The following is a 24,180-nucleotide window of genomic DNA, read 5'->3' as shown; positions in this document are numbered from 1 at the left end:
TGGACCATTTTGATCTTTATCTGTCATTTGCTACATTACAGATCTCTATAGTAGCACAGTATGTCTGAGGGTGTGAACTTCTGTAAAGCCTTCCCGTGCCCCATTTTCACCCTTCATCTTCTGTGTGCCTTCTCCCTTGACAGCACACCCGTGCATCTCATGGGCTCTTGCCAGTACAGGGACTCTATGCAATTTTTTGGCCATTAGGGGGCCCCATCAATGTGGCAACCATTGTCTCCACACTCAACCCTGAGCTTACTGCCTCCTGTAAGCACCCACTCGACCGGTCCTGATGGAGATTATGCATCTCCATGTCCAACTGGGCAGAATTAGTCTGAGCTATGAGACTGACCATATGTTTTCGCTTTTAAGCTTTCATAGCAAGGGTTATATTATTTGTGCACACCCAGGGCTAGCCTTACCATTGAACAGCTGTTCGTTTCGCACATCACCTCACTTTTCAGCCCCTACTGCATTATGGGCCTGAAGCCTCGCACCGAGTCTCTGCACATGGCCCTGCATCCCTCTCAGGCCATGGTCCCTGTGCACCCATGTATAATTGTTCGGGTCAAGGACTAGGAAATGGAGCAAATTTAAATTCTATGGTAGAATCTCTCTGAACTCAACTTGGGTCTGTTCTCAATTATTGGTATGGTTTGGGTGGGGTACTGAAATGTGTAGTGTCTCCTGTCTGTGCCTTTTGACGTTCCTTCACTTTTTGCAGACTGACAGTTGCTGTCAGCTATGATACCTCAATAGCATTCTGCCTGCTCTGTCCCACAGCCAGCGATGAGACATCCACAGTGGCTTGCTCAGGAGGGCGTTGATGAATAGCCATCTCACTTAGTAGGTGGCACACGAATGTAACCAAGCAGCAGGGACTGGAGCCAGGTGCATATTTGTTTTTCCAGTGAGACTTCCTGACTAATTGCCAACACAGATACTCCCTGTGCATGGAAACATGGCCTAATCAGTGACTTCAGCTTCAAACTGGAAATTTTGCTTTCTATCTTCACTTCCTTTTACAGAGAGATGTAACTGTGGGTAATGAGTTAATGTCATTCAGAACAGCAGAGCTGGCACTGTCTAACAGCACCTCCCACTTGTTTCTCCTTGTGTCCTTGTTGTACACCAGTGACTAGGTGAGTAGCAGAGTTCAGATTGGGAGAAATCTGACAGGGGTCTTTCAGTGAATGCTTCTGCTATGGTCTCTAGAAGTGAGCCGAGACCGCCTAGACCTAGACGTGAGAAGCTCCATAAGACTGACAATGCCCTTGCATGAAGTCATGTAGTTCCTGTTGGTATTACATAAGTACATAAGTAATGCCATACTGGGAAAAGACCAAGGGTCCATCGAGCCCAGCATCCTGTCCACGACAGCGGCCAATCCAGGCCAAGGGCACCTGGCAAGCTTCCCAAACGTATAAACATTCTATACATGTTATTCCTGGAATTTTGGATTTTTCCAAGTCCGTTTAGTAGCGGTTTATGGACTTGTCCTTTAGGAAACCGTCCAACCCCTTTTTAAACTCTGCTAAGCTAACCGCCTTCACCACTTTCTCCGGCAACGAATTCCAGAGTTTAACTACACGTTGGGTGAAGAAAAACTTTCTCCGATTTGTTTTAAATTTACTACACTGTAGTTTCATCGCATGCCCCCTAGTCCTAGTATTTTTGGAAAGCGTGAACAGACGCTTCACATCCACCTGTTCCACTCCACTCATTATTTTATATACCTCTATCATGTCTCCCCTCAGCCTGTTGGTATTCTTAGAGTGAAAGCAACAAAGATGTATGTGTCTCCAATCAACAGAAGGTTTGGCGTTCTCTGGGTTCTAAGAAAGTCAGAAATATTTTTCTCTGCTGATTCAGGCCACAAAGTTGCAGTAAACCCAGAGAAATAGAACACCCTATAAACCATAATAGATGTAAAGGGTTCCTCCCCCCCACCTCTAGACTTCAGGGATTTTTTTCTGGGTGTTATGCAAGGGATGAAGGGTATGAAACCCAGAAACATATTTAATATTATCCGAGGGTTTAATGTGACTGCTGCTCTCAGCTGCAGATTTTTGCATCAGCTCTGCCTTGTGCTTCTTCAGTGTGCTGATAAGATAATGGGGGTGTGGTGTGGAGAGAATCTGCAAGCAGATTTAAGTATAACAATGTCCACCTTCATCTACCGAGAAATCAGATCTGACTTCATGTTGATTGGAGCGCTTCATTTGCAGCTGTGACTGTTTGGTATCCGCAAAATATTTTACAAATTTGTAAGTCTCAACCCTTGATATTGCACTTTTAGCGAAGGGGTTTGAGGTTTTATGCTTTTCAATTGTCAAACTTTGTGACTTTTGAGTCCACATATGATAACATATGGAAGCTATTTTTAAGAAGATAGACATTTTGGCTGAGTGATATGGTATTGAGTGGATGCGGTGGCGTCTGTCATCAGCTTTTGCACATACTTATCAATGAAGGACTGCAAAGAGTTCTAAAATACGTGGAAGTTCCTGTTTATTCTTTATGGACATGAAAGAATTATAAATCTTCAAGTGGGACTTTCAGTGCTGGGTATTGTGACTTTGAACTCTTAATTGTTTCACTCTCGGGAAAAGAGCACACTCATAAGGAGGTGGATATAAGCTGAACTGTTTGTGCTATATGTTTATAATGCTAAGTGATATGCAAAGGAAAAGGTTTTTTAAAATGATTTTTGTAATAAAGAATAGTGTTTGTTTAAAGACTCACGAAATTATCATCAATAACTATGGCAATGTTGATAACTATATGCATGAGGTTTATTTGCATACACTGCCTCCTTGGTATGCAAATCAATCTCATTTATATTCATTGTGGATATCTTGAAAACCTGATTGGTTGGCCGGGGGTTCCTCTAGGACAGGTTTGGGAATTACTGGTTTAGAGAGAATAATATGAAACCAAGGCTGATTGATATATATAACCATTAAATGTCACCGTTGGCCACTTCCATAGGATAAGCACTTCACTACTAGATCAACATTTCTCAAATTACAAAACGGAACTTGAATAAAGGGAGAAGTCGTAAACTTTTAAACAAACCCTATTTGGACTTTACTATCACAGGTTCCTACCATGCACAGGAAAACAACTCTCTAAACACAAAAAAAGGAAAGAGATAAAAACCACTGCTCCAAATTAACTGGGTATGGTTAATACAAAGAATCACAAAAAGTGGCGAGTGACTCATCAAAAAAGAGAAATAGGAAATGTTCAGCAGGACTTAGCCAAAACAGTTCCACAAAACAGTGCGACTACGAAAAACCCCACACTTATCTGATGAGGTGGGTTGTATCCTATCACATAGGAAAGCCAAATCCTCTCAAACTTCTCAACAGAAGATAACGTGGAGTTACTTCTATCCTCAACAAGGGCCCCCTTGTTCGCTGTGAGCTACATCAGGAGGAGGAACAAACTTGCCTCGAAGCCCAGTCCAAAATGACGCCTGCAAAATATCAAACACTTTTCTGATTCTCAGCCAATCAGAACCAACAAGTGATCAGAAGATCAAAAAACGCCTCCCACTCCATTGAGCCATTCAGCCCATCCAGTATCACAGTTTGTAATTTAAAAATCCAGCTCTTCAAAGATTTGTAGCTGAGTTGAAGAATATTCATCCTACGATCAAATTTCAATATGTTTGCCATCCCATGAGTATTTCCTTTTTGGATGGTAAAATAGAGTAGCAAGTGGTAGTTTTAAGACCACTGTCTTCTCTAAAGTGACTGACCGGAACACACTTTTGTGATTTAAACGTATGCACTCCTTTCATGCAAGGAACAGCCTACCGTTCTCCCAATTCCTCCATTACCAACGAATTTGTGATTGAGGATGTATATAAAAGTAAAAAATGTTGGAGAGAAAATTTGTGGATGGTGGTTTCCCTCAAGGGTTATTAGATAGACACAGAAGAGAGCTTTTCAATCATAGTGAATGGCTGTTGCAGCCAAGAGAAACTGTGATGTCAGATCCTGTAATTTCTTGCATTTTGCAGTAATCCTATTTCTCTCCCAAGGTGGCTAAATGTATTATCGGTGCATGAAACTTTTTGTAAGTCTAAATGTATGAGTTTGTACTCGCAGTAAAAATCTGGCAGAAACGTTAATCCAAATCTGATATTTGGACAGTTAAATCGCCTGCTCAACTGGGCCATAAGAAAGTGTGGTCAATGCTCATTTAGCAGGATTATGGAAGAGGACTCTGAATTTTGGTGGGCGAAGGGACAGTGTAAGATACAGCCTGCACTGTTCCACATCTTGTATTTCCAAACTAGTCTGCCCATGTGGCCTGTTATATATTGGGAAGACAAAGCATATGTTGAAAACAAGACTGGCTGATCATAAATGTTGCATTATGACAGGAAAGACAGAGGCTCCAATGGTTAAGCATTGTATGGAGCTAGATCATCAATTTTGAGAGCTCCAGTGCATGGCTATTGACCAAGTAGTAAATACTAAAAGAAAAGTTGGCATTTCTAAATCTTCCACCAAAGGGAGCAACACTGGATTTTAAATACAAACTGTGATACTAGATGGGCTGAAAGGCCCAGTGGAGTGGGAGGCATTTTTTTGATCTTCTGATTATTGTTACCCTTTCATCACTCGTTGGTTCTGATTGGCTAAGAATTTGGAGGTGTTTGATACTTTTGGACTGGGTTTCTGGGTAAGTTTGTTCCTCCTCCTGACGTAGCTCACAGCGAAACAAGGGGGCCCTTGTTGAGGATACAAGTAACTGTGCTTTGATCTCCACTTTATCTTCTGTTGAGAAATTTGAGAGGATATGCTATTCCTATGTGATAGGATACAATCCGCCTCGTTAGATAAGTTGGGGGTTTTCCTAGTCACACTTTCTTGTGGAACTGTTTTGGCTATGCCCTTTTGATGATTTATATTTATATATTTTTTTTTTTATGAGTCATTCAACGCTTTTGTGATTCTTTGTATTAACCATACCCTGGTTTTTGTTTTTGTGTGTGTTGTAGGTTTTTTTTCTTCCTTTTTTTGTGTTTAGAGAGTTGTTTTCCAGTGCATGGTAGGAATCTGTGATAGTAAAGCCCAAATGGGGTTTGTGTTAAAACGTTTACGACTTCTCCCTGGATTATTGAGGTTCTCTTTTTTTTTAATTTGAGAAATTTTGATACTGTAGTGACGTGCCTCTTACGTATAAAAATACATTTTACTTATTTTATCCCAAGACAAAATGGATACAGACATTTTCAAACCCTTATTCATAATTTCTTTTCAATATTTCCTTGGGCTAGAAAGAATAAACATGTTCGCCAACACAAAATGTTGTGTACTGTAATAGTACAAACTAGAGAATGACCCGGGGACAAAGTTCGTTCCCGTCCCCACCCCAACAGTACAAACTCTCGTGTGTACAAAAAGCGAGTGATTTGGCATTTATTGAAAATGATGGAACTAGTGTGGTGGAGTTTGAGTTTGTAGGGACGGGGTGAGGATGGGGTCGAATCTTGCGGAGATGGAGACAAACTTTGTCCCCATGTCATTCTCTAATGCAAACTAAACCTTTAGATGTGCATTAAATGAAAATAAACAAATGGTCAGGCCTACTATTTCAGCCTGTTTCAAAATGTGACTTGGTGGTGCTTAGCCTTGTAATCATCTGTAAAGATAACTGCTGCACCTTTGGAAAATAATTCCCTTAAAATGTTCCTTATGATGTGTAGGGGGCCCTGGCTGTGTGAACCTATGATCTGGGGTATCAGGCTGCTTTGCTTATGTCCCATCTGTGTTAGAATGCTCAGTGCTGGTATATCATCACACAGCTTTGGATGCAAATCATGTCTGTACATATTGGATCTCGTGCCGTATTTACTGTGCAACAGGAGACTTCACTGCACACGTTAAGCAGCTTCTAGGAGAATTGACGAGCTCTCTATTGAGAAGAAATACATTTTGTTGATTATAAATATCTTGGCATGTAAAACCTTTCATTTTCTGCATAACCTTTCATGTGCAGCATTTGGGGGGAGGGTGCAGATAAACAGGCAGTGTTTTTTTACAGTTTTTTTTTTGTTTGTTTTCTTGTAGATGAGGAAGTCTGTGCTTTTGCACTTCACTCTGAATATGGATTAGAAGCAGAAAGAATGACTGAAGCGGCCTCTCTGCCGTCCTGCAGTTTACAAGACAAAGTCTACCAGCTGGAACGAGAGTAAAAATGCACGTGACAAACTGCCTTTCCTTAGCCAGCGACAAAGAGAATGCAGATATTTCTGTGGTGGCCGGATTAATGCAGGGGCCTCCTGTGATAGCGCCACCGCCTCCCCCACCGCCTCCTCCCCCACCTCCTCCTCCTCCTCCACCTCCACCTCTACCATTTGGAAACCATGGACATAACCCCATTAGCAAGAAAAAGCGGATGCGGAGTTTCTTTTGGAAAACCATTCCTGAGGAGCAGGTGCGGGGTAAGACAAACATCTGGACCATAGCTGCCAGGCAGCACCAGTACCAAATCGATACCAAGACCATTGAGGAACTGTTCGGGCAGCACGACGAAGCGAAGTTAACAGTGTCCCGAAAAAGCAGAAGCCCCAGATCGTCGTTCATTGATGCGAAGGAAGAGGTAAGCTTCCTGAGTGGGAAGAGAATTAAACAGCAGATATTCTTTTGTTTGGCTGTTTCCCCTCAGCTGAGGTTTCTACTAACCTTCCCAGTTTCTGCCGTTCTTTCTTGTGCAGCCAGTTACATCAGCAGCTCTTACTGGAGAAGAATAAAATGAAGAACTCCAGCTTCTAAGAACAGAAGCTCGGAGCTCTCTGACCTTCCCTTTCTTTTCAGTGAATTGGGGAAGGGGTGGAGGAAGAGGCGCTGGCTGTAGTGGTTACTGTCTGCCCTCTCCCTTAAAGTAGAAATAGCATGGTGGCCTGGAAAAGTGGAGAGGGATGCCCATGCTGGTCCTGCTTGCCTTCCCCACTTACCCTGTTTCCCCGTAAGTAAGACATCCCCTGAAAGTAAGACCTAGCAAATTTTTGTTTGAAAGCAGGGCCGCAGAGAGCTGGATAAGGCCGCCTCCGGGCCGCCCCCCCCCCCCACCCGAGGTCGCCGGGCCCCCCCTCCACCCACCCTCTGTCGCTCCCGGAACAACCCTTAAATGCCTCCTTTCACCTTCGCAGCAAGCAGCAGCAGGGCAGACCTCTCCTTCCTTCCGTGCCCCGCCCTCGCGGACGTTACGTCAGGCGAGGGCGGGATACGGAAGGAAGGAGTGGCCTGCACTGCTGCTGCGAAGGTGAAAGGAGGCGTTTAAGGTTAGTTCCGGGAGCGACAGAGGGCAGGCGGGCCAACCCCGATGTTTCCCCGAAAATTAAGACAGCCCCTGAAAATAAGACCTAGCGCATTTTGGGGGGCAAGCATTAATATAAGACAGTGTCTTGTTTTCGGGGAAACACGGTACTTCCTGATCTTCCAGTCTGAACACTGAATACCAGAGAAGGTCTTGTAGGACAGTTGGGCTGTTGTTCCTTCCCTTCATGGTGCATCTGTAAAAAAAAAAAAAAAAACCAGAATGCAGTCTGGCTTTTCTGCTTTCCCCTTGCTGCTGCACTTGTCAGTTCTCATGTTACCGGAAGAGTTGGGAAGAGTGAGTTAGGAGGGAAAGAGCCTCAGATAGGTGTAGGAATTATTGGAAGAGGTCTGACATATGCTGGAAGTACATCTGGAAGACTTAGATGCCAGCTAAAATGTGTAGAAACCTGAGTAACAATGTCTCCACCCCCCCCCCCCCCCCCCCCCCCCCCCCCCCCCCCTGTCTATTTTGGGACCTCCTGTTTACTTGTTTCTGGTTTTATCTTTATATGTATTTTTTTTCTTTTTAAATCTATTTTTAGTTTGTTTTGCTTGTTTGTACTTTTAATTATACACTTTTTTTGATAGCTTCTTTTTTGCTCTATCTTCTGTTTAATGCAGAGGGGATTTGGGACTTTGAGTGGGGTGAGAGGATTTGAGGGCTAAGGGATTGTGGAAAATAGAGATGGGGAGACCTAGGTGTGGAAGAGAATTAGAATGGAATTGCTGTAATGAGTAGATAGAGGGGAGGGAGAGCTAAGAGATGGCAGGGATGAGAAGTGGACGGAAACAGGAATAGGATGATAAAGGGAGAAATATAAATTAGAAACAGAAAAATATCAGAGAGACAAGAGGTGGAGCATTTTGAAAAAGGAGAGAGCTGGGACAAATGTGAAACAGTACCAGGTACCTCAACCAACAACAGCATAAAGAGGGCTGGGCAATTTCTGAAGAGTAAAACAAATTAAGTTTGTTAGTGGTAACTAGATAGTTGACTGTAACATTTGAAAGTTTATCATATATAGCAGTGGTTCCCAAACCTAGTCTTGGGGGCACCCCAGCAGGTCAGGTTTTCAGGAATACCTGTAATGAATATTCATGAGATAGATTTGCATGCAGTGGAGGCAGTGCACCTCTCATGAATATTCATTGTGGGTATCCTGAAAAACTGAGTGGCTGGGGTGCCTCCAGGACCAGGTTTGGGAACCACTGATACATAGTTTGTGTTCATAAGTAGGAGGCTTATGGTGGGCAAATGCCCAGATCAAGTTAGGATGACAAAAAGGCTGCCCAACTTTATTCAGTTACTTACCTCTGAGTGTTGCCAGTATTCGGGTAGGCAGTACATCATGTAATACCCAGATATTCAGTTCTGGCTGGTATATGGATACTGATGTTGAATACTCGAAGGTAAAAAGCCTGCAGCAGCCAGCTTTACTGGTCACCACGGGCTGACTATCAGAGGAGAGCGTTTAAGCTCAGAAACAGGCTTTTTGAAAACTGCCCAGTATATACATGTGCATAGCAAATCAGGGTGGTGAGAGCACAGACACACATGCTGTTGGAATTTTCCAAAGTATACACGTTGGTTTTCATATTAAATGTATCCACTCGAATGACAGATGCAGATTTGTGGGTGTAGTTTTCCCAAGTCAAATGTTTTCCCTCTGAAAATATGTAAAATGTGCAGGTGAAACATAGCCACAGCCTTACAGACACGCACCTGAACAGTAAGCGACCGTTGGCATTGCTTTACCTCGAAGAAATGGAATGGAGTCGCTTACTGTGAGTAGAAGTGGAAGGCTAAGTCCTAAAATTGGCTATGGGCAGGAGGATGAAACGAGCACCTGCTCTTCAACTGGAAATAATTAGAGGAAAGAGAAGTTCTTGCTTACTCTTTGGATATACTAATTCCATCTGTTCTGTCTAGAACGCTTAAATCTGCGCAGAAGAATCATTTGATAGTACCCAGTGTACCTGAGTGCAATTCACCTTGAGCTACTACTGAAAAAGATGTGAGCAAAAGCCCAATATTTAAATAAATATCTTTTAAGCATATTCAGCCTGGTAATATATGACTTTCATTCTCTAGTGTTACACGACCCTTCCTTTGGAACTCATTACCGCTTGATTGCGAATTCCAAGTTTAAAGCCTCCCTCAAAATGTATCTTCTCTTTTCTAAGTGTTGCTCATTTTGAGTAGATCTCAGCAGGTTGCTGTATGAAGATGGATGGAAATTGGCATGAGGTTGCATGTCGGGGTACAGCATGTGTTTCTCCCTTGTATTGTCTCTGATGGATTTACTTATCTACTGTTTTGTGATTTTTTTTTTTATTTTTTATTCTTATAGGTATCCTTTTACTAAGGTGCATTGAAAAATGGCCTGCACTGTTGTAGGCATATGTATTGGTCATGCACAGGGCCATTTTTCAGCACGCCTGCAAAAAAGGCTTTGGGGGGGGGGGGGGGGCTGAAAATGAATGTGCGGCAAAATAAAAATTCACTTAGAGGTAAGGTCTCGCGCGTTAACCGGGTGGTAATCGTCAGCGTGCGTACACTGCTGATTACCGCCTGGTTAGCGCCACGCAGAAGAAAATAAAAAAATATTTTCAGATGTGCGTAAAAAATGGAATTACCGCAAGGGGCTCGCGGTAGGCACCTATGTGCATTGGTAAAAGGGCCCCTTAGTCTATTGTAAACTGCTGTAATTCCTGATAAGCGGCATATCGTATTTAAATTGAAACTTGTTTTAGAGCCCATAGACAACTTACTGGTTCAAAACAGCAAGATTCACAGTGCATCAAGCTGGGAACATAGCATGAGTGGTCCAGGGAGTTGGCAAACAGGGTTCCCTTGTCCCACAGTCAGCCTCATTGGAACACTGGTTTGTGGGAATAGCGATGTACACTGAAGTAGACGCAGAAGCAGCGGTGAGGTCAATACAAGTGCTGCTGTGGGTCTTTAGCTCAGGGGAATGGTTCGCTTGAGTGCATCTATGGGCTTGGCAGGAGCTTTTGGAGGCAAAAGGAACACCACATCCGGAGCCAGCGATCCTGCAGGCGCTGGACCCACCCTGGACAAACTCAGGAATGGAGGAACATCTCAAAAGCTCCTTCAGCCATTAATTCGAACGAGATGCAGAAGGCAGCTGTCTGATCAGAGCTGGCCATTTCCTCTCGGGGCCTGAACATTTCATTTCATAGACTTGATTTCACATCCACTGAATAACATTAGGGCATGTTGCGGTACAAAGCATGTTAAAACCGTTGCATTCAATTATCTGATCAGGTATTTACTATGATGGACCATGCTAAAAAGAATAACTTTTTCGGTTCAGGAAGTTCTATTATAAATGATAATGTTATCCTGAAGAAACCTGACCAGTTTCCCTAGGGATGTAGACCTTTACAAATGCCAGTTGTTGGAGATCTCCTGTGTTTGGGATGCATTACCTTATGGCAGGGGTTCTCAACCTGGTCCTCAGGCCAGTCGGGTTTTCAGTCTATCCACAATGAATATGCATGAGAGAAATTTGCATGCCGCATCTCAAGAAAGATATAGTAGAATTGGAAAAGGTGCAGCAAAGGGCGACTAAAATGATAGCGGGGATGGGATGACTTCCCTATGAAGAAAGACTAAGGAGGCTAGAGCTATTCAGCTTGGAGAAGAGATGGCTGAGGGGAGACATGATAGAGGTATATAAAATAATGAGTGGAGTGGAACAGGTGGATGTGAAGCGTCTGTTCATGCTTTCCAAAAATACTAGGACTAGGGGGCATGCGATGAAACTACAGTGTAGTAAATTTAAAACAAATCGGAGAAAATTTTTCTTCACCCAACGTGTAATTAAACTCTGGAATTCGTTGCCGGAGAAAGTGGTGAAGGCGGTTAGCTTAGCAGAGTTTAAAAAGGGGTTGGACGGTTTCCTAAAGGACAAGTCCATAAACCGCTACTAAACGGACTTGGAAAAATCCAAAATTCCAGGAATAACATGTATAGAATGTTTGTACATTTGGGAAGCTTGCCAGGTGCCCTTGGCTTGGATTGGCCGCTGTCGTGGACAGGATGCTGGGCTCGATGGACCCTTGGTCTTTTCCCAGTATGGCATTACTTATGTACTTATGTACTTATGTACCTGCATTTTATGCAAATCTATCTAATGCTTATTCATTGTGGTTTTCCTGAACATTTGACTGGCTAGGTGAGTCCTGAGAACTGGATTGAGTACCTCTGCCTTACTGGTTTCTTCCTCTGTTAATACCGTATGTGTGATGGTGGGGTTTTTACCTGTCTGCCTATGGAACGGAGCCAAGAATTAAAACAGTGATCCCACAGGGAGGGGGCAGCTGCTTCACTTGTTTTTCTTTCTCAGCAAATTGCATCCTTAAAAAAATCATAAAAGAAATTCATTGTTTCTGATCTAAAAACATGTTTTACCTGATGCTTCCAGCTCCACCCTCATTAGTCTTCAGCAGGAAACAGCACATCCTAGAAATGAATTCATTCTAAAGTTTCCTTGTAATTCCATAGTAAAATTTGGGGAGTCAGATTTTTTTTTCTTTTTGTTTCCATTTCTCAAAAATCATGTCAGATTTCCCAGGGTGTTTCTACTACTACTACTACTATTTAGCATTTTTATAGTGCTACAGAGCGTACGCAGCGCTGAACAAACATAGAAGAAAGACAGTCCCTGCTCAAAGAGCTTGCAATCTAATAGACAAAAAATAAAGCAAGTAAATCAATTAATGTGTAGAGGAAAGAGGAGAGGAGGGTAGGTGGAGGCGAGTGGTTACAAGTCAAAAGCAATGTTAAAGAGGTGGGCTTTCAATCTAGATTTAAAGATGGTCAAGGATGGGGCAAGACGTAGGGGCTCAGGAAGTTTATTCCAGGCGTAGGGTGTTTCTCATTAATATAGCCAGAACTGGCTGAATTTTTATTTCTTTTTAAATTTGTGGTAGGGCCTGAGATTGATGTGGTCAGTAGGCATACAGGAACCTAGGACAAACTTGAGAAGATCCTCAATCCTGGGTCATCTTTCTTCGACTACCTTTCCTTCTGACTCTGCCTCCCCCAGGTCTCTCCTGCCTCCCGTCTCCCCCCCCCCCCCATCTCTCTTCCTTCTATTTATTTGTGTACCTTATCTACTTAACTACCACCATTTGTAAAGCTCAAAGTAGCTAACAAGAGTCACAAAATAACAAATTATGTACAAAGATAACAAACATAATGGGGATCAACTGTCAAAGTGGCTATGTCTAATGTGGGTACACTTTACCTACAGATTTTTTAGATTTCAGAGGGAATAAGTTCCCTTTGGAAACTTGACTTGCAGATTTCTGGGTGTGGTTTTCCCACCTGCTCTTTGGGCAGGTGCGTCTAATGTTAAAAACCCATGCATATTTTGCTGTGAGTATCTAACATCAGATAGACGTCGTCCTTTGTCTCTACAAGCTACATCACAGTGTATATGGGACATGTTTGATGGACTTGGCCAAAAGCATGCCCTGTTGGAAAAGTGTACAATTTTGCTCACAGGCCTTCAGGTCTTTTTTTTTTTTTGTTGTTTAATAGAAATATATCAATCCTGACCCATGCGCAAACCAGGGGCGTATCTGGACTCTGGCAGTAGGGGGGGCCAGGGCCAGAGGGAGGGGGCACATTTAGCCTCCCCCCTGGCACCACCTACCCCCCCCCCCGCCATTGCCAGAGCACCCCCCTGCCACCAACGACTCTCTCCACCTCCTCTCCCGCCGCCAACCCTCCCCAGCTGACGCTGTTTACCTTTGCTGGCGGGGACCCCAACCCCCGCCAGCCGAGGTCTGCTTCCGCCTGCTTTTAAAAATAATTCTTCAGCTGGCGGGGACCCCAACCCCCGCCAGCCGCCGAGGTCTTCAAAGTTCTTGTTCGTCGTCCTCCTCCGTGGCCATGCTGTACCCTGTTGATTCGGAGTCTGTCTGACGTCACACCACGTTGTACGCGCGTACAACGTGGTGCAACGTCAGACAGACTCCGAATCAACAGGGTACAGCATGGCCACGGAGGACGACGAACAAGAACTTTGAAGACCTCAGCGGCTGGCGGGGGTTGGGGTCCCCCGCCAGCAAAGGTAAGCAACATTAGTGGGGGAGGGTTGGCGGCGGGAGGGGGGCCAGGGCGAAATCTGCGGGGGCCCAGGCCCCTGTGGCCCCACGCAGATACGCCCCTGGCACAAACTTAAGTCCAACACAGCTAACTTTACTCTAGCAGTTGCTTGGAAGGAAGCTGGTGTTCATCCATTTGTAAAGTTGTGGTACATTTTGAAGATGGAAAAATCGACAGCTCCAAGGCATAAGGCTATGGATAAATGGGGAAATAATTGTGTCCCTTTTAAGGGTATTTAATAACATCCCGCTGTTTATCTTGTTGCTGTGCTACGTTATGACTTGGCCTGTGGGTACTTGTGAGTTACTGTAAGGAAAGGGATACTGCAGTCCAGTGATCAGAAGCGTCAGCTGTTTTCTTCTACTTATCTCCCTGGGCCTGAGAAGGCCTTTGGGTATAAAATGTAATTAAGTTAGAGGTAATGTTCACCCGCTTTTGATCTCTAGTAAAGCCTGCTTTTGGTTATGTTCTTGTTATATCTTTACGCTTTGGACAGTGTGTTTCTTGCTATATGTAAGTCAAGTGACTGATTTGTTCTGCTATGCTGGTGTTCAGATAAAATAACAAAAAAAAGAAAAGCATGCGTATACATGCTCTTGCCAGTCCAATCTGCTATGCATGTATATCTTGGGCAATTTTGAAAAAGCTTATTCCTGTGAATGAAACCCCTACCCCGAGGGCAGTCCATAAACGCTGGCTGCTGCAGGTTTTTACCTCTTGATATTTAGCGTTGGTGTCCAGATACCAGCTAGCACTGAAGGTCCACTGTGTGCTGGCCTGTTTGTACATTTGTGAAGCTTGCCAGATGCCCTTGGCCTGGATTGGCCGCTGTCGTGGACAGGATGCTGGGCTCGATGGACCTTTGGTCTTTTCCTAGTGTGGCATTACTTATGTACTTATGTAATGCCACTGAAAATCTGGGCATGGACCTAGTAAGTGGGGACTATTTTTTTTTTTTTTGGTAGGAGCCATTCCCAACCGATTTAAAACCAGCTGAATATTGACTCCCCTGTTTTGTGTAAAGTTTCCTTTGGAAATTTAAGTTTAAACAATTTACAATATAATTAATACATAATAAACAAGCATCTTTAAAGAGAAAAAAATGAACTGTTGTAAAATGTATATAAGTATTGCCATACTGGGACAGACCAAAGGTCCATCAAACCCAGCATCCTGTTTGCGTACATCTAGTAGCGCTATAGAAATTAGTAGTAGTAGTAGTAGTCACAAGTACCTGGCAAGATCCCAAAAGTACAATACATTTTATGCTGCTTATCCCAGAAATAAGCAGTGGGTTTTCCCCAAGTCCATTATAATAATGGTCTATGGACTTGACTACTACTACTACTTATCATTTCTACAGCACTACTAGATGTACACAGCCACCCAAACTTTTTTAACACCCCGCTAAGCTAACCGCCTTTACCACATTCTCTGGCAACAAATTCCAGAGTTTAATTACACATTGAGTGAAGAAATATTTTCGGTGATTCGTTTTAAATTTACTACTTTGTAGCTTCATCACATGCCCCATAGTCCTAGTATTTTTGGAAAAAGTAAACAAACTATTAACATCTATCCATTCCTCTCCACTCATTATTTTATAGTCCTCTATCATATCTCCCCTCAGCCGTCTTTTCTCCAAGCTGAAGAGCCCTAGCCACTTCAGCCTTTCCTTGTAGGAAAGTCGTCCCTATGTAAGGACTTTCTCTTCTATTCTTAATCCCATGGATCATCTCCCTAGTCTCTCCCAGTAATTTTACCCACTTCTTCCCTTCACCCATCAGCAGCAAAGAAAATTCAGCCTGGGAAAAGGAAATGCATGACCTGTGCTGACAGGTCCAGCAGTGACGCCATCACTTTCTTGAACTTGCTGTGTAACAGGAAGTCCAATCAAAAGGGGAAAGGGAATAGGATTTGATATACTGCCATTCTGTGGTTTTTGCAACTACATTCAAAGCAGTTTACATAGTATATACAGGTACTTATTTGTACCTGAGGCAATGGAGTGACTTGCCCAGAGTCACAAGGAGGTACAGTGGGAATTGAAGCCAGTCGTCGTACCTCTCTTACTCTTCTCCGTACTCTTACTCCTTCTCCTGCGCTCCGCTGGGGACATTAATCCCAATCCTGGTCCTCCACATCAGCCCTCGTCCTATCCATGCAAACACCTGTCCTCGTCCTATCCATGCAAACGATTCCAGGATGTCTCCAATCTCTATTCCCCTCCTCCCCCCCCCTTCTTGTGTGCCCTGTGGAATGCCCGCTCAGTCTGCAACAAACTTCCCTTCACCCATGATCTCTTCATCTCCCGTTCCCTTCAACTGCTCGCCCTAACTGAAACCTGGCTCACCCCCAACAACTCTGCCTCAGTCGCGGCCCTATGCCATGGAGGTTATCTTTTCTCCCATGCTCCCCGCCCAGTTGGCTGTGGAGGAGGTGTCAGGTTTCTACTTTCGCCCTCCTGTAGTTTTCAACCCCTCCTCCTACCGCAGTCTCACTGCTTCTCATCCTTTGAAGTTTACTCCATCCGTCTATTCTACCCGCTGCCACTCAGAGTTGCAGTCATTTACCGCCCCCCCCTGATAAGTCCCCCTCTTCCTTCCTTACTGACTTCGATGCCTGGCTTTCTGTTTTTCTTGATCCCTCATCTCCGTCCCTCATTCTTGGAGACTTTAACATACACACTTACGACCCATCCGACTCTTAAGCTTCTCAGTTCCTCACTCTATCCTCCTTCAACCTCCAACTGAGCTTCACCACCCCTACTCACCAAACTGGCCATTGTCTTGACCTCATCCTCTCCTCTACCTGCTCACCCTCCAATTTTTGCGCCTCTGCTCTTCCTCTCTCAGATCATCACCTGATCACCTTCACACATCTTCACCCTCCCCCTCAGTCCAGCCCAACACTAACCACTACTTTCAGGAATCTCCAGGCTGTCAACCCTCCCACCTTATCCTCTAGTATCTCTAATCTCCTCCCAGTCCATCATGTCCTCCGAGTCTGTCGACAAGGCTGTCTCTACTTACAATGCCACTCTCTCCTCTGCTCTGGACACCCTTGCACCATCCATCTCCCGTCCCACAAGGCGTACTAATCCCCAGCCCTGGCTGACCCCTTGCATCCGATACCTTCGCTCCTGCGCCCGATCTGCTGAACGCCTCTGGAGGAAATCTCGCACCCATAGTGACTTCATTCATTATAAATCCTTGCTATCCTCCTTCCAGTCCTCCCTATTCCTTGCCAAACAGGACTATTACACCCAATTGACTAATTCTCTCGGCTCCAACCCTCATCGTCTCTTCGCCACCCTTAACGCCCTCCTCAAAGTGCCCTCCGCTCCCACACCCCCCTCACTCTCTCCTCAATCACTGGCTGACTACTTCCGCGACAAGGTGCAGAAGATCAACCTCGAATTCACTACCAAGCCACCTCTTCCTCTTCAACCTTTAACCCACTCCCTCAACCAACCAACCCAGGCCTCCTTCTCCACTTTTCCTGATATCACCGAAGAGGAAACTGCCCACCTTCTTTCTTCCTCGAAATGGACCACCTGTTCCTCTGATCCCATCCCCACTAACTTACTAAACACCATCCCTTCTACTGTCACCCCCCCCCCCATCTGTCATATCCTCAACCTCTCTCTCTCCACTGCAACTGTCCCTGACTCCAAGCATGCTGTAGTCACACCACTCCTCAAAAAACCATCACTAGACCCTACCTGCCCTTCCAACTACCACCCCATCTCCCTCCTACCCTTCCTCTCCAAGATACTTGAACGCCGTTCACAGCCGCTGCCTTGATTTTCTCTCCTCTCATGCCATCCTCGATCCGCTTCAATCCGGTTTTCACCCTCTACACTCGACAGAAACGGCACTCACTAAAGTCTTTAATGACCTGTTCCTTGCCAAATCCAAAGGTCATTACTCCATCCTCATCCTCCTCGACCTATCCGCCGCTTTTGACACTGTCAATCATAATTTACTTCTTGCTACACTATCCTCATTTGGGTTCCAGGGCTCTGTCCTCTCCTGATTCTCCTCTTATCTCTCCCACCGTACCTTCAGAGTACATTCTCATGGATCTTCCTCCACCCCCATCCCACTCCCTGTTGGAGTTCCTCAGGGATCTGTCCTTGGACCCCTTCTTTTTTCAATCTACACCTCTTCCCTGGGCTCGCTTATCTCATCTCATGGTTTCCAATATCATCTTTATGCTGACGACACCCAGTTTTATCTCTCCACACCAGACATCACTGCGGAAACCCAGGCCAAAGTATTGGCCTGTTTATCCGACATTGCTGCCTGGATGTCCAACCGCCACCTGAAACTGAACATGGCCAAGACCGAGCTCATTGTCTTTCCACCCAAACCCACTTCTCCTCTCCCTCCACTCTCTATTTCAGTCGATAACACCCTCATCCTCCCCGCAACCTCGGAGTCATCTTCGACTCCTCCCTCTCTTTCTCTGCCCATATCCAGCAGACAGCCAAGACCTGTCGCTTCTTTCTCTATAACATCAGCAAAATTCGCCCTTTCCTCTCTGAGCACACCACCCGAACTCTCATCCACTCTCTCATTACCTCCCGCCTTGACTACTGCAACCAACTCCTCACTGGCCTCCCACTTAACCATCTATCCCCCCTTCAATCCGTTCAGAACTCTGCTGCGCTTCTTATCGTCCGCCTAGACCGATATGCTCATATCACCCCTCTCCTCAAGTCACTTCACTGGCTTCCAATCAGGTACCGCATACAGTTCAAGCTTTTCCTACTAACCTACAAATGCACTCAATCTGCAGCCCCTCACTACCTCTCTACCCTCATCTCCCCTTATGCCCCTACCCGTAAGCTCCGCTCACAGGACAAATCCCTCATCTCAGTACCTTTCTCCACCACCGCCAACTCCAGGCTCCGTCCTTTCTGCCTCGCCTCACCCCATGCTTGGAATAAACTCCCTGAGCCCATACGCCAAGCCCCCTCCCTACCCATCTTCAAATCCTTGCTCAAAGCCCACCTCTTCAATGCTGCTTTTGGCACCTAACCACTACACCTCTACTCAGGAAATCTAGACTGCCTCAATCTTGATTGACTGCACTTTTTGTCCTTTAGATTGTAAGCTCCTTTGAGCAGGGACTGTCCTTCTTTGTTAATTGTACAGCGCTGCGCAACCCTGGTAGCGCTTTAGAAATGTTAAATAGTAGTAGTTGTGTTAGCACACTCCTTTGAAACGGCTCAAAACAGTTCCCAATCATGAATCTGTGTGTTCTTAAATTCTCTCCTATAGTCAGTATTTACTTCAGGGGAGGGGGGATGCATTAAGAATAGAGATTAGTTGTGGGCCCAAAGCGTGGAGGAGTGGGCTAGTGGTTTGGGTGGTGGACTTTGGTCCTGGGGAACTGAGGAACTGAGTTCAATTCCCACTTCAGGCACAGGCAGCTCCTTGTGACTCTGGGCAAGTCACTTAACCCTCCATTGCCCCATGTAAGCCGCATTGAGCCTGCCATGAGTGGGAAAGCGCGGGGTACAAATGTAACAAAAAAAAAAAAAAAAAAGCTAAGTGGACCTGTTCTTTCAGCCCTTCTGACTTGTCAGGCTTATCAAGCTCAGAACATCCTGTAAATCTTCTTTCCACCCCTCCCCCTCCAGCTTCCAGAATCTGATCATCTGATCCCTTGCTGTATAGAGGGGGATACTGTTTCATCCCATTCCCTGAACTCGTTGATATGTTTAATGAGGATCTGTTGGAAACTGTGGAGTTTTTTCCTCTGTAGTGGTTGAGTCTTAGTTTTCTACACATCCTCCCAACTGTAGGTTTTGTTTTCTTCAAGGCAATGTAATTTTTTGATCAGCTTCAGAAGGAAAACAAACTTTACTCTCAAACTTTCATAATATGGATGAGAGGAGAGGGAGAAATTTTAAAGGAACTATTTTTTTCTTCGACTTATTTAAAATGTATTTTGTAATGCATTACCTGATGCACTTCAGTACATGAATATTTGTTTTAATGACTTCCGAATGTTCGGTGTTGACAGAGCTGAAGTCAGGATGAGTTATGAATCAGGGTGTAGCATTACATCGTGTCCTTGTGTATCAGGAAGTGCTTTGGGAGTTGGAAGGCGGGTAGAGCTTTTTACTCTTAGTTGATGGGGTGTGGGGACCATTTTGCTGGGGATGTTTTATACAATTATATTTTAAAATTGCTAGGCTGTTATAAAACTACTGGGCTTTCCCTAGTGAGAGCAGGGAGTGAGTCCCTGTTATGTGGTAGGGTGTTTGAGGGTGGTTATGATTGCTAGTTTGTTTATTTAGTGAATGTTAGGAAATCCTGCATTTACATATTTTATTTTTGTACTTCACAAAATGTTTCTCCTTATTCATTAGTTTAAGGCATCACAAAATCTATTAGTGTAACTTGCATTTGGGATTGATAAGGTGAGAGAGAGAATACAAACTGGGATCATTTGAAGTTGTCATTTGTGAAAGTAAATAGACTGTAATGCCCAGTTGCCATAGACCTAGAAGGGAACAAGTGAATAGGAAACATTGCCTGCACTGGTGCTTTAAAACACCAAGGGCCCCGTTTACTAATCCTCGTTATAGGCACATTAGCATCTTTAATGTGCATTAACCATGTATGTGCGTTAACTGTGTACGCGCCTACAATATCCCTATAGGCGCCTACACTGTTAATGTGTGCGCTAACTGTAGATGCGTTAAAAATGCTAATGTGCCTTAGTAAATGGGGCCCTGAATGTCAGCAACAGAAGTGGTGCACTTCCATGAACAAGAGACAAATTGGCTTTCAGAGGGGTTTTGCTGCATGCCCTGGATCTTTTGCACACAGTATTAAATAGCAAGCCTGCCTTGAGCACCTGGGGAGTGTCAAAATCATCTAACTTGTACCCTGGATTATTCCTTTTTTTGATTAAAAGTTTAGTGGCCAAATTCCTAAAACACAATTTACAGTTCTCTTTTTGCATTGTTTATTCAGTGATCTGAGGTGATATCTCTGGGACTGGAGCGTGTAGTGATATCATCTGGCAGTGTTAGAGCTACCCTGCCATTCTTACTGGACTGTGTGTTTGTGTGTGTGTGTGGGGGGGGGCTTCTCTGCATGTAATACAGACAAATCACAATTCTTGATTCTCTTCCCCCCCCCCCCAACAATTTCATTGAAAAGAAATTGACCTAGGTGTTCCTTCTTTTCTTTGTTGCACCCAGGATGTGACTGGAACCAGGGATTGACTGACTGACTGACTGATCTAATTTATACTTATGCTGCCTACTACACATAGTCAAAACAACTTCCAAAATTACATAGAATAATACAATCTTTAGGATGAAAATGCCATTTTACGTAGCATGGAGGAGTAGCCCAAGAGCCGACATTGAAGACAGGGTTCAAATCCCATTGCAGCTCCTTGTGACCTTGGACAAGTCACTTAACCCTCTATTGCCTTGGGTACAAACTTAGATTGTAAGTCCCCAGGGAATACCTACTGAACTTGAATGTAATTCAAAAAGGATGAGCTAAATAAAAAATGCATTTAAGAGTTCATTAGTGCTATGGGTAGGCCTTTCCCTTTTATTCCCATTACCATGTAAATACTGTGTACCCCTAATGTTGACTCTGTATGGGCCTTTGCCATAAATGAGTCATGGACAACTGCCATATCCCCTCTTTTCCACCACTAATCTTTCAGTCCATATCTTGGAGTGCTGCATTTTAACAAAGGCAGATATAAATAAATTGTAAATAAGAATTCCCTTTCCTTTATTCTCTATTAATCTTCCTCACTTTGTGATGTCACGAAGTATTTTTTTTAACGCTGCCTTGCTGTTGGTTAGTGTTGACTTTACCGAGGGATTTTTGGTGGGTGATCTTGTGCTGCTCTTTCGCCAAATGTGATTTATCTAAACAGTTTTAAAGAGAATTGCTGTCAGAATGAGCATTTTTTTAGCCTTGCTGTTGAAGTAAACGTTTTTCAGTTTAGCACAAGTCTATTTGTTTCCTTCAGATATAAGCTCACTACTGTTCTTTGCACTTGTGCATCTAGCAGGGTTAATGATTATCTCAAGCCTGCCCTAAGGAATGAGGTCATGCCGTTCCAGCCAAAGTCATATGATGGTTTATGGTCATTACCTCATTGAATTCACGGTTCTTTTCATTCTCAGCATTCGTGACATTACTGGTGGAGTCCCGTTGTCACTGTGGCCGGTGTATGAGCTGTTTGTTCATTCCTTGGCTAAATTCTGCTCATTTCACTGCAACATCCTAGAGCTGGTCTTTGACAGGGTATTTTAACAGGTGACCTATGTGTGAAGGCCAAGTAGGCACCTGTTTCAAGCACATTTCCTGAAGACACACCGACATCTATCTGCCTTTATAAAATTCTAAGGGCAAAGCATCAGAAATTGTGCCTAGATTGAAACCACAGATTTTATTTATTTATTTATTTATTTATTTATTGTATTTGTATCCCACATTTTCCCACCTCTTTGCAGGCTCAATGTGGCTTACAATGTATCGTTCTTGGTGGTAATAGATTAGAACGTAATCACTTATTGTTACATAGAGATGTGGAATAACATATTAGAAGTTTAAAGCAAGCAGATATTATAAAAGTATTTGCTTATTGTTAAAATAGAGATTTTGAGTTATATATTAGAAGTTTAAAGCAAGCAGATATTATAAAAATAGCTCTGAGTAAAGGCGTGGGAGATGTATACATTTCTATTTGTTATTCTATGTGGTATGCCTTTTTAAAAAGATGGGTCTTCAGTGATGTTCGAAAGTTTGTTAGTTCGTAGATCCTTCTCAGGTTATGCGGCAGTGCGTTCCATAGCTTGGCACTCACGTAGGTGAAGTTTGCTGCATGTGTAAGTTTGTATTTTAGACCTTTGCAGCTTGGGAGATGAAGATTGAGGAATGTGCGGGATGATCTTTTGGCGTTATACTTGGGCCCTGGTGTAATTGTTCACACACACAGTATGTGCGTGTTTTGGTTTTTTTTGTTGTTCTGTTCACAATATTAGAAAATGCTGCCAAATTCTGTATGCTTTATTTGTAACTTTTTAAACTTTGTTTTTATTAAGATTTTTGAGTATATAATTCAATAATACCAACAAAGCCATACACCTATACAAACCCAGCAATCCACCCCAATACATGCAAGAGTAATAAGCCAAAAAATGCCACCCATTGGGTGCTTTTCAGGGGCACCAAGCACTTTATTTGTAACTTTCTTGAGCAGAATTCTCCTGTTATAAGAGCTGGCATTAATCCTCCAGGTACACAAGTCCTCCAATGGCAAGCACCACACCGTCCACCTTGCTTCAGCCCCCCCCCCCCCCCCCATATGGCACACACCACCCCATCCACCTTCATTCATCCTTCCCCCCCATATGGCAAACCACCCTATCCACCTTGCTTCAGCCCTCTCCCCCCTCATATGGCACACACCACCCCATCCACCTTGCTTCAGCCCACCCCCACCCCCATATGGCACACACCACCCCATCCACCTTCATTCATCCTCCCCCTTCCATATGGCAAACCACCCCATCCACCTTGACTTCAGCCCACCCCCATCCCCATATGGCACACACCACCCCATCCACCTTTTTCCAGGCACCCTTTCCATTCCTCCCTCCCTCCCTGCACATGTACCACTACAGTGCTGCACAGCCACACATCGCTTACTTCTCCTCTGCCATCCTGGGCCCGACTGTTCCTTTTGAGCTGTGTAGGCCTCTGTACAGAAGCTTAAAGTTGCCACTGGGGACCAAGATGGCAGAGAAGGTGGAAGCAGACTGCTATTCAGCTACTGTTGCCACATTGTAGTGGTGCATATGTGGGGAGGCAGGGAGGCGGACAGCTGGAAGCTGCGCATTTTCAACAGACTGCACAGAATTCTGGGCAAATTGTACATTGTTCATGAGTATTCTTTCTAGGGATATCTTTTAGTGCCACCTTTTGGAGGTGGTGTGGTTGTAAGTCTCTAAGGGGCCCTTTTACTAAGCCAATGTAGGCTCTACGCGTGTGCAGAATGTGCCAAAATGAGACTACCATCAGGCCAGCACGCCCTCCTGCGGTAATTTCAGATTTGGCGCGTGCCTGGTTGAATTATTTATTTATTTTCTCCTACGCGTTCCGGTTTCGGCGGTAATCAGCACTTGGCGTGCGCACCGACCAGTCACCACACATGTAGTGCATGAGCCTTTACCGCTAGATCAATGGGTGCCGTTAAGGGCTTAGGCCGGTTTGGGGTGCACGCTGGTTGCATTTTACTGCAGGCCCTTTTCCTGCCCCCTTTAAAAAAAAATAGATGCAGTAAAAACTGGCCTGGCACACACCCCAGATATGCCCCTACACTACCGCAGGCCAGTTTTTACAACGGCTTAGTAAAAGTACCCCTAAAAGATTTGCATTCCCTTCAATCATCCTGTTTCCTCTATTAACTCTTGTATTGTTGCCATCCACCACTGTCTACCATCCATCTAGCTGACAGTCTAGCACATATCTAGTTCTGTCAAGTCAAATGCAAAACGCTGATCAGGAAGGCTAAGAGGGACTTATGTTCCATCTATGTTACCATATAGGTATGCACCTTAACGTAATACCATATGTTATACTGTTACCCGGAAATGGCGACCGCCATTACGGCAAATGTAAGCCACATTGAGCCTGCAAA

General features: G+C 44.3%; 1 protein-coding gene across 1 annotated transcript in view; it reads left to right on the top strand.

The window, feature by feature from the left end:
- FHDC1 (FH2 domain containing 1) overlaps nt 1-24,180 on the top strand; it is a 120,099-nt gene that overhangs the window by 37,416 nt on the left and 58,503 nt on the right. The window contains exon 2 of the mRNA XM_030191629.1: nt 6,090-6,621. Within this exon, the coding sequence (XP_030047489.1) occupies nt 6,217-6,621 (405 nt within the window). The 5' untranslated portion in view covers nt 6,090-6,216. The remainder of the gene's footprint in view (nt 1-6,089; nt 6,622-24,180) is intronic.

The sequence above is a fragment of the Microcaecilia unicolor genome, chromosome 2 (genome assembly GCF_901765095.1).
Source record: "Microcaecilia unicolor chromosome 2, aMicUni1.1, whole genome shotgun sequence".
NCBI lineage: Eukaryota > Metazoa > Chordata > Amphibia > Gymnophiona > Siphonopidae > Microcaecilia > Microcaecilia unicolor.
The sequence above is the reverse complement of the archived record's forward strand: the minus strand, read 5'-3'. Positions and strand labels throughout refer to the sequence as shown.